At 33.8% G+C, this 11,162-nt stretch overlaps 1 protein-coding gene across 5 annotated transcripts; it reads right to left on the bottom strand.

Annotated features, from left to right (window-relative positions):
- Nucleotides 1-928: 928 nt before the first annotated feature.
- On the bottom strand, nt 929-5,431 carry LOC111784701 (two-component response regulator-like APRR2). 5 transcript variants are annotated; one of them, XM_023665317.1, is made up of 12 exons: nt 5,168-5,431; nt 4,311-4,519; nt 4,141-4,220; nt 3,938-4,004; nt 3,747-3,793; nt 3,584-3,661; nt 2,989-3,507; nt 2,766-2,906; nt 2,388-2,666; nt 2,227-2,298; nt 2,049-2,129; nt 929-1,493 (listed from the first exon to the last, which is right to left on the bottom strand). In XM_023665317.1, the coding sequence occupies exons 2-12, from the start codon at nt 4,438-4,440 to the stop codon at nt 1,326-1,328; spliced, it is 1,662 nt and encodes a 553-aa protein (XP_023521085.1). In that variant the 5' UTR covers nt 4,441-4,519; nt 5,168-5,431; the 3' UTR covers nt 929-1,325. The 5 variants fall into 5 exon arrangements, with proteins under 5 accessions (XP_023521085.1, XP_023521087.1, XP_023521084.1 ...); XM_023665319.1 differs by having other exon boundaries at nt 2,049-2,126; nt 4,311-4,558; XM_023665316.1 differs by having other exon boundaries at nt 4,311-4,558.
- Nucleotides 5,432-11,162: the final 5,731 nt, after the last annotated feature.

An 11,162-nucleotide genomic window follows, 5' to 3' on the forward strand; every position in this document is an offset into this window, starting at 1 on the left:
AATATTTCAAACATATACAAAATTATTTTAAAATATTTTATTTTTAAAGAGGCCTTGAACTTAAATAATCATAAAAAAATTACATCCATGAAGAAAACACAAAACAAAATAAGATTTAACCATCCCAACAATCGCTTACAATGTAATTTAAAATCTATGAGACATATCCTAGTTGGTTCCGGCTGTCTTCACCAAAAATTATAGAATTACTTTGTTGATCGAATATCTCAAGGTAAGAACACTTGTTACAAGCAAGATTGATCCTGTCGTACTTGAATGATTCTATATACAACTTAAGCTACATTGNAAAAAAAAAAAAAAAAAAAAAAAAAAAAAAAAAAAAAAACTTAGTCATTGACCAAAAGAAGGGACCAATGCTTGTTTTACTGTATTTTCAAAGTCTACCTTAGAAAGATAACATACATGCATTATATAGCCTCAAAATGAAAACTCTCAACTGTCCCTGAGACTTTTTTGGAGTTGTAATTTTCATACTTTATGACCATAATTAACCACTCTCTTTACTTTATGGTCATAATTAGCCATTACGTAAATAAGAAACACCAACTCTAAATTATGATCCACCTAAAATTTATAGCAATGAAACTTCGTTCTTCTTTGTGACACGAATTGAAATATCTTTTGATAATTTCAACAACATTTTCTTCACATCTTTGTTAAAGTATATTGTAGGATTGATGTCTCTTGGTTCATATCATTATCATATTGGAAAATATCTCAAAAGGCATATATAAAGACACTATGTACTACGTAAAGATTTGAAAATCAACTCAACTTTTCTTCTAAAAAAGACGGATTTGAGTGCCGAGAATTATTGCCTTTTCACTTCACCATTAATATATATATATATATAGATATATATATATATATGTTCCTAACAATTATTCATTCCATGGAAGAAAAATAGTTGCTATCAAAACTTTATTATTATCCTAAAAGGAACAGCATAGGCACCAAAAATTCAGTCATTTTATATTTAATTCACAAAGACTCCCAAATGATGGTCCTATCAGAAAAAGACACATCACCTTTTCCATCTCATCTTCTCTGAAAAAATCTAATGAAATTCAATTATTACATCCTCCTTTTTCTGCTATCCTCACAGCCACAACTCTAACCGTGGTGTCAAACTCACCAACGTGGCACCATGCCTCACACCATCCCCCACGTGACCCTGCCCTTGTCACCTATGGCTTTGGGCTCCACTTCTCTTTTATCTTCTTAATCAGATGGTCCAAGTCAGCCAGACAGTGGAACAGCCCGCCACCCAATGACATTTCTTGTTCTTCAGTGACCAAACTCTGTCAGTGGAGTAGTTTACAGCCGTTGATGTGAAAAGGGGTGGTCGAGATTTGTTGTCTTGAGAGCTCTGATAGTACACTTTCTGTTGAAGGTGGCTTTAGCCCCAAAGGCAATGGCAACCATGGCTTGCTTATTGCTTCTTTCACTACTTTGTCAATTTCCTCATCAGCCTGTATCAGCAGAAACAAAATTTTTAGTCCTTAAAATACTCGAATGCAATCCAAGACATGTCTCAATCAAACGAGTTTCGGTTCTCGTCTCGTCGGTTTGGTCGGCCTTTTACCATTTCAAGTCTCAAACAAACCTTCTTTTTCTTAGTGTTGGCTTTTCCAGTTCCGAAAATTTGGACTTGTATACCACACGTTTCAAAAGCATGCCATTCTAGGGGTAGCATGTAACTTGAAACGAACAAATCAATAATGTGTCGTTTTTCTTGGTTGGGAATGAGAATGAAGCAGTGGAAACCTCTCACGTGTTTTAAAAGCCTTGAGGGGAAGCCCAAAAGGGAAAGTCTAAAGACGACAGTATTTGCTACTTAGTAGACTTAGGCCAAACCTATAACATAAGATAAACTATCCCACCTATTAAAGATAGGCTTCAACCTTTTGTTCTAATGCCCGCTCGGTCAATGACGTGAAACACCATTAACGCATTACAGATCAATTTCAACCAACAAAACTTAAAAAGATAGTGCAGAGCGATGAAGAAGATCAATGTTGTATTACCAGTTGAAGATCAACAGGACTCGGTGCAATGCCGTAGCTTTTATCGTGCACATCGACATATTCGAATCTCGAAATATGCTGCTGATTCCAGGAAGTATGGAGAAAGAAGAGGTTATTAGATAAATCTAAGAATCAATAGGAACATGTCTGTTGGAAATGCAAATAAAGGTATACCCACGTGAGGATTTGAAGAGAAAGGGCTATGAGGAGGTGGTGGTGTCACAGGGCATCCCCACGCCTCACCATGCACCTAAAAGCAATGATCACTTGTTTAGAACTTAAGAACTACTAAAAGTCCTATAAATCATGTGTGCTAGTTTGTTATAGTAAGAATGTTACCCCGAGATACGACTTCCACGGCCAAGTGTCTGGCGGTCGCCATGGCGGATAACCGGGAGGAGGCGCCCACATTTGAACACCAGGGGAGGGACAAGCCATATGACCCCACGATCCGATGGGGGCGACTGGCATTACATGATTTGAGTGATAGGGAGGAGGGTAGGCCATCACATGTCTCTGTGGATGTGGATAGTAGTTCTTCCTCATTGGATCCTTTGAACTCGACCAGCTACCATCTTCTTCTTTTGGCAAGACGTGTCGCTTATGCATCCGATACTTCTGCTTGATACTTCGAGCCGTAAAGATACTCGTCTTTGCACAAACCATGTCTAAAATGATAGCTTACACAACTATAAAGAAAGCAAGTTTGATACCAACCTGAAGATGGCTAGCTACATTATGCCTTGTCAGGCCTTCAACTTTCATCAGCTCTAGAATTCGAGAAGGAATTGCTTGATTCACTCCGAGTTGTTCCACTGCCTGTACGAACTTTCGATGCAGTTCGGGCGTCCAGTCTACCTGATCCCGTGACGAACAACATGAATGCAGAATCCAAGGAGATTCAAACTCAATTCAAATTCAAGTTCAAGGATATTCTTACCTTCAGCTTCTTCCCACTTACTTTCGTCCTACACGGATTACCAAGACCGCATGCTTTGCTCTTGTTTTTTTCGGAACTGCAAATGTTGTCTCGATCGTGTAACTCGTGATCGACATTACTCGCAGCCCCACAGCCATCCGTAGAGTTCTCTTCCTCTTTAATAACTTCCTTGTCAGATAACTGAGAGTTCTCCACTTGAGCAGTACAAGTAGTTTCGACAGATTTAGACTCTTCCCCGTCTTGCTCGCCGCACTCTTTCTCGAGCAAACAGTTCATTTGATCCACCAATCTCATTCCATGCTTTTGCTGAGGAGTTGAAGGAGCTGGATACTTGTCACTTCCTTCTGGTAGTATTAGTAGTTCATGATCATCGACATTGTCCCCGCTCGATATTTCCAACTCATGTGGAACTTGATTCTCGTTCTCCTTGTTTTCCAATTCAAGATGCAATATGGAGGCAACAGATTCTTTGATAGGCTTTAAAGAACTCGGGACGGCGCTCCCGCCTGCATTGAATGCCTGCTTAGGATTAACAGATCAGAAAAATTTGAAGCTTAAAGCATGTGTGGAAATTTGTTGGCACAATCTAACAGACCTTATGAACAACATGCTGCCAAATGTTCCTCAGTTTGTCCTCAGACACCGGTTTCTGAAGGAACTCGATCGCACCAAGCTGAAAACACGCCATCACAAACTCTTGATCTCAAGTTTAAACTCAAACAAAAATCCAGAATCGTTTAAATTTCGAGTAGTATTACCGCTATGCACTTCATCATCGTGCTGAGGCAATGGATGTTCGAAATCACTGGTCGAAACGAAACTCTCACATTAGAAACCACGAAACTTAGATATTAAGTTCTGTATGAACTTGAGAATGAGTAACAAACATAAAACTACCATGAACTAGTTTAGTACAATAAAATAACAAGACAAGGTCTCATGAACATACTAATAGTAGGCAAGTCCTTAACAGCTTCAAGAAATTTAAACGTCCCATCGTGATCACTCGCCGTTACCTGTAACCAAACACAACATCACGCTGTTGAAGAACTAACCAAGATGGTCCATCTAATGGGATAACAGATACCATTTAATATCTTCTAACGAATCAAGAACAAATTTGTGGTATTTCAATCAGTCATCAACCATTACCTCGACAATGGCGACATGAAACATTTCGGGTTCGCTCGAAATGGCTAACAATGCATCGTTCTCATTGCAGTAAGTCACAACTGTCATGAAAATGTCAAAAGGTTTCAGATTATATGCACTAAATTTTATAAATGAGAAGATGTTATGGGAAGAACAAGGATAGGACTCACCAACATACTCCATTTCCTCAAGCTTTGTTTTTATCTCAGCAGCAGAATTGCTGTCTCCATCAAGGAGGAGAACTCTAAGCCCCTTTGGAAAATCTTTCCACCCATGTAAATCACTAGCCGTGCAAACCATAGCTCGTTGTGCATCGTTCTCACGTAGCCGAAACGTGTCGTAGATCGCCCCTTTTCAGCTCCAAATAAGCTCCTTCGACCTTTACATAACCCAACATAGGTTCAAATGATACTGTTCTCTGCAAGCAGAGATCATCACCAATCCAAACAAGTAACAAACGTTTATCACCAAAAGATTCCCAATAGATCTGGCAGGGAAAAACATATCAAAAGGGTATGCAGGGAACTATGAGGATCATGTTTATAAAGATCATCTGCCATTGAAATGAGTTTCAAGCTAAACAAAGAAACATCAGAACAGCAAGAAAAAACATGAGAAGTTAAAGCTAAAGAAACATGTCTGGTTGACTAATCGATCTAAACTTTTGACTCATCAATAACTGAGAGAAACAAAATGTGAGCCGGAGATCATAGATTGAAACCATTGATTTTCACAGATTGAAAGCATTTTCCATAAGGGTGGAGTAAGATCTCCAGAAAACTAAGAAGAACAAGCAAGAAATTCATCAAATAAACAGAAAAAAGAAGAGAAAAGCCAAAAAAGGGGTTGATGGTATTAAACAAAGGGGGAAAAAGAAGAGCTAAACATTAAAATCCCACCTCTTCCATGCAGACAACAAGAACAAAAACCCCACAAAAACTAAGAAAAGAACAGAAAAGACTTCATTTCACCACAAAAATGAGGTTTTGAAACAACATTAAAGCAGAGAAGCCTCAACTTTCACTACCTTTTGAGAGATAAGCAATGGCTCTGGTGCTTCGAAACAGAGCCCTTCTTCTTCTTCACAACCTCAACCAGAGAGAGACAGAGAGCTAGCGGGTGCAGAAGCTTTTGTGTCAATGAACACAACCCCAGCTGCCATATAACGTCAATATTGCTTTCACTATTGAAAGGTCAATATTGCTTTCTTCAGTCACTACCAAAATTTCTTGCCCTTTTAACGAAACCCCAATACACCAAAAACAAACCCCAAAAACCACTTACTTTCTTCCCTTTCAAAGATCAAACATTTGTCCGTTCCAAGGGAGTCCACATTCCCAAATTTAGGAACAATCATGGTTTATAAATACATCTCTATTACTAGGTTTAAATACCATTAAAATCCCTTTTATCGTAGATTCTTCGCAAACCCAGATGAGAAAATCAACCCCAACAATTTATTTATAGATTTAGCGTTAGTTTAGAATGAAATGGGGACTTGATTGTTTGGCCAAAGACAGTAAAAAGTTTGAAACTTTTGGTGTCTCATGGTGATGCCTATTCCCATAGGGCCGCCCAAGCTTCATGATGTGACGAATAATTATGCTTATGATTTTGAAATTTGAACTCATTTTGGTAAAAAGGAATTATTTCTGTATTTGGTTGGATTCTCAATTTCTTTTTTTTTTTTTCAAATCATCATGTCTTCTTTGTTTATACATACAAAATAAAATAATCCCACGTGGAAATGACTATATAATGATTATTATAATTATTCCAAACTATTTATATTCTTTTATTTTTTCAATATTCTTAGAAAAATCCCTAGAAATTGATTTCTTATGTTTTAGTTTAATTGGGATTTTGTTTTTATTTTAAAAAGAATTTTATTTAATGGATGAAGGGTATTTTGGTCAATTCGTGCTTGAGAAGTTAAACAAGTTTAAGTAGGTAGTTAGTTTAGTTGTATTTTGGAGTATAAAAGGTAAGTTATCAGGTGTGTGAAGATCCATCTTCTTATGATACACCTGCACTATTAATATGGGGCAACTACCACAGTGTGCCCATCTTAAAGGAAATTAAAAAAAAAAAAAATCAATTTATTTTGAATGTGTGATAATTATAATATATAAAATGTATAATATTAATTTAAATTATGGATTGATAAATAAATTATTTACTGAAAAAAAATTAAATTATCTAATTCTAGATGACGATTTTGTACGGATAATAAAAAATATTTAATTTGAGAAATTTGCCATAAATTTAAACATTCGTATATATTGTAAATATGAAAAAAAAGACGGTTCATAATTGGTGGAACCTAATTTTCATGATTGTTCGTTAGGTTTTACTTTCTTTTTTTTAGTGATGTGCAAAGTACTTTTGTACACATGATTCACGCATGCATATATGAACCCACTAGACGGTCTTGTTAATGTACATTCTAGGCCTATTTACGGGCTAGTGCCCGCTCATGCTTCTAAAAACTAACAAAAAGGAAAATTAGCAAAAATAATATTGTGGTGTATGCACCCATGCATATCACGTTCATGAAGCAATCCATGATCACATGTAGAATGTCCATTTACCCCCATGGGGTCGGGGGCGTGAAGACTCACCCCAAATGGTATAAGGAATCTTCATCTAAACATAAAATGAGGGAGGAAGTGAAGAGAGATTTCTCTCTATCACATAAACGGTCCGAGAGATTGTATGAAGTTTAGTGCATCTTATAAATATATAATTGTAGGAACATGGAATACAATCTCTCTGTGATCATCATTATTATTTTTATTTTTATTACAAATTATAATAAAATGGATCTTATCTTTGTGGCATTTACGGATTGAAAGGTATGTTAGGCTGAAGCCTGATATATTATATTTAGTAAAGCTATATATGGTAAAGCTATATTCGGTAAAGCTATATATGGTAAATAGCTATATATAGTAGATGGCTAAATCTGGTAAAGCTATATATAGTAAACTATACCATATATATATATATATATATATATATGCTCTGATAGAGCTTTGAAAATGTAATTTTCTATTATTGTGTCCTCTCTTGTTGTACATACTTAAATCATCAATACAAAATCCTTTTAGCCAGAGTTCTCCTACTTTTCTCTATTCCATTCTTTGTGTTCATCTAGATCGAGCGTGTGCGTTGTTGTGCGATCCTAACAACTGGTATCGATCCTAACAACTGGTATCGATCCTAACAACTGGTATCAGAGCTAACGACTGNGGGGGGGGGGGGGGGGGGCAAGGTGGGGATGAAGAAGATTTCTCTGTCCCCGTGCCCGCTCCATGGACATCACTAATCATATGACATACACCATACATGAGGTCATGGTTCAATAGGAATACACATAATGTTTTCATACTTATCGTCACATAAATTTCTTACAAAACATAGAGACGTATTCATGGTATTTCATGCATGTTTATCATACATGATACATCATAATGCCTCACAAGATATGAATATGATCATATCAACATTGCCATAATCAAATATAAAAGAAACTATATGCACCACATCAATCATTCATATATTAGAATAAGTAATAACATGAAAATATGGTCATAGGATACATGTTATTCATGTGTCAAACAATTTCATCGTGTTTATGATATATATNATATATATATATATATATATATATATATATATATATATATATATATATATATATTTTAAAAATATCTATGGTATAATAAAATTTTTAGTTTTGTCCCTTCTTCAATTTTTGTTTTAATTAGATCCTTGTGTCAACCATGGTTTAGTTAAAGAAAGTAAAATATTATCTTGATTCTTTTATTTAGCTCAATAACAATCAAATAATTTATATTTAAAAAACACGTTATAATATATTTAAGAAAGTTTTAATAGAGATTAAATTATTTTGAAAAGTTAAAATTGTGGGACGATTAGATTTATCTGTGACGTTTCGGGACAGTGCCTTGAATCCCTACGAGTAGAGGATTATCAAATTCGCTATTCACCATCCGCCCTAATTCTAAATCAACCATAGACTAGCTTTACACTACGAAAATACTGCTTAGAAAGTTTGAGGGAAGAATCCAGAACCCGAACTACAACCGAATAACAACTCGTACTTAAGCATACACGTTGAGAGCTGAACTCAAAGCAATCAATTTGGACGTCACGTAGTTGTTTTTGCAAGATCTTAATTTTAGTTGGTAAAGTGGATCAAACATTTGTTCACCTGAGTCACTTCGTGTCTTATGATTTAAAACTTGTTTCCCCTTACACAAACTAACTCCATTTTTGTCGGAGGAATTTCTTTAAATAATCTAATTTTAAAATTTGAAAATGAAAATGAAAATAAGAATATAGATATTAAAAAAATATTTTAAATTTTTAAGAATAAAAAAAAAATTGGGAGAGGAAATTTAATGTGAAAGAAAATAAGACAGAAAAGTAATTGGAGCGGAAGGATGCGTCACGTCATGGGTGAGGTTAAGATACATGTAGCTTTACTCTCACGTGATACTCACGTGCTTTTTCTGACTTTTTTTCCCCTTTTTTCTTCCAATTATTATTATTATTATTATTTCACCACTCGGGCGTGAATTTAAATATTAAATATTCATTTTCTCATTTTATCCAGTTTATATATATATATATTTTCTATGCATGTTATATATATATATTTGGTTATTTTATTAATAATTTATCATAATTATATAATATTTATAAGAGAATCTCCTTTAAAATAATTTACGTATTTAATTTTTGAAAGATAATGTGTATAATTAATTCTTTCATTTATTTATTATTAAAAGCCCATATAATTTTTTTTAAATAATTTATTTGAGGGTTAAGATATGTATATGCCCTAAAGTATATATATGTGAAATTAAGCATCGAAATATAGTTTTCGAAAGCAACTATCGAGTAATTAGTAATTTCGGCTAAGGTCAACCAAGTAAGTGAACTTACTGATGGAGTTAGATGATTGATGTATGACGGTGCATGCCCTATAGCTTCTACATGTACCATGTTATTATGCTATGCTTATGTACTTTTACAATGTCAAGACATATGTATGTGATATCCGTTATGATGTGTTATGAATGAAATGGAATGATATGTATGCCATGTCATGTCTTACCATGTGAAATTATGTGATGGATTATATGATGATTGTCATGTATACATCAAACATATATGTAATACGTCGTGGATGAAAAGAGAAAGGAAATGATGTTAATGTCATGTTAGGAATGTAAGTCATGGGGACCTCATGCATGTATGTATGTCATATGCATCGGGATACTTCCTCGTTATGTTATGTTAATACGAACGTGTATTTCTTTTTCTATGGCGTTTGGTGACATGTAATACGTTAAGCCCGACCATGCAAGGCTCATAGGATACGTATACGAGCCTGTGTGTGTAGGTTCATATGCGCGTACATGGGTCGTGTGTGAAGAAGTACCACACATCCAACCCTTTCCAGAAGTAGAAAGAGTCTGATGCCTTGTGATAGTTTTAAGATAAGATATAGTCATGTTATGTGTGTGTTTGCATTGCCCTGTGACAATTTCAAGATAAGTTCTAGCCATGTTATGTGTGTGTTTGCATTGCTAACCCAAATAGTGGGGTGACTTACTGAATATTTCTTAAAATACTCAAGCCACATGCTACTATCATATTTTCAAGTAAAGGTAGAGCTCGAGCCTAAGAGTGATTGAAACTGATAAATTTCATTCAATCTCCTTTTTACATATCATTTAGTGGGTATTTATAGTCTCCTCACAAAACAAATCTACGACTCTCCAAATGACCACTAAAAGAAGTAAGTGGTAATTATTGACTTATTTCAAACGCTTACTAAACGAAGTTATTACCAACAAGTTTGGTAACTCTTCAATTAGCCATCATAAGAAGTTAGGAACTCAAAACAATAAATAACGTTTTCAAAGAAATCATCAATTACGTGACAACTTCATGTTCCATTTTAACCTTATAAATATTAACTTCCAAAACTCTAAACGATCTCGTAGATAAGAAATAAACAAAGCTTCTTGGCTTCAGATCGTTCAATAAATGAAACATTATGATTCTTATTGAAAAGATAATTTCAAATCTAGATTTTATTTTATAAAAAGTGTGACTAATAAATTCAAATAATTTCCTTAAACCTCTCGTGGTGTTTAATTAGCGAGGAGTGTTAATGAAAATACATTAATGAAACAGTAAAGGGAGGTTAGAGAGAAGAATTCAAATTTGATTAGACTACGTATCTAACACATCATGTCACCAAACTCCAACATTTTCAAACAAATATAAATAATAAAGANTTTTTAATTTCTTTTATTTATTATTATTTTTAATTTCTTTTAGTTAATCACACTTTATACTATGTTTATTTATTATTTTGGTTATTTATTCATGTAAATTAATTTTAAAATATTGTTTATATTTATTATTAATATGTAATATAAGTAAAAATTACATTTTAAATTTATTAAAAAAGTTATTAATTTGCTTACCAATTTTTAAAAACACACCCATATTAAAAAAAAAAAAATACTTATCTTGTAAGGCGTGAAAAATGATTATAACATACCTAATAAGAAATGAGTACAAACGGTTAGCGACTTCATGAAAAATTATATATACGACGAAAAATAAAAAGATAAGATACGTGAAATTTGATTGAAACGAAATTATCCGAATTAAAATTAAAAATTTATAAATGGGTAGGAATGAAATCAAATTTCCCCTAAAATTACTTTTTTTTTTGAAGATCCACAAAGATCAGTATCTAAAAAAAATTATTGCAATTTTGAAAAGCTTCAATCATTTTCAAATGTGAGGTTTGGAATTTTGTCAAACACTTTGGTCTAAAAAAAATTGTCTTTTTATTCTTCGTTTGACTCTTATCCTTTTATTGTGCCCATTGCTTTCATTTCAATTTGGTAATACTTTATCTTTTAAAACAAATATTCCAATGCACTCTAAATTCAAATATATTAATTTTA

The sequence above is a fragment of the Cucurbita pepo genome, unplaced genomic scaffold (genome assembly GCF_002806865.2).
Source record: "Cucurbita pepo subsp. pepo cultivar mu-cu-16 unplaced genomic scaffold, ASM280686v2 Cp4.1_scaffold000265, whole genome shotgun sequence".
Taxonomy (NCBI): Eukaryota; Viridiplantae; Streptophyta; class Magnoliopsida; order Cucurbitales; family Cucurbitaceae; genus Cucurbita; species Cucurbita pepo.

Bases quoted from the DNA above. Each gene is read 5' to 3' on its own strand.
- LOC111784701 (XM_023665317.1), bottom strand. From the start codon at position 4,440: ATGGTTTGCACGGCTAGTGATTTACATGGGTGGAAAGATTTTCCAAAG. The intron at 3,508-3,583 runs GTCTGTTAGATT...AATCCTAAGCAG, and splicing joins GGCAGCATGTTGTTCATAAG to GCATTCAATGCAGGCGGGAG. The intron at 2,667-2,765 runs GTTGGTATCAAA...AGTATCAAGCAG, and splicing joins ATGTAGCTAGCCATCTTCAG to AAGTATCGGATGCATAAGCG.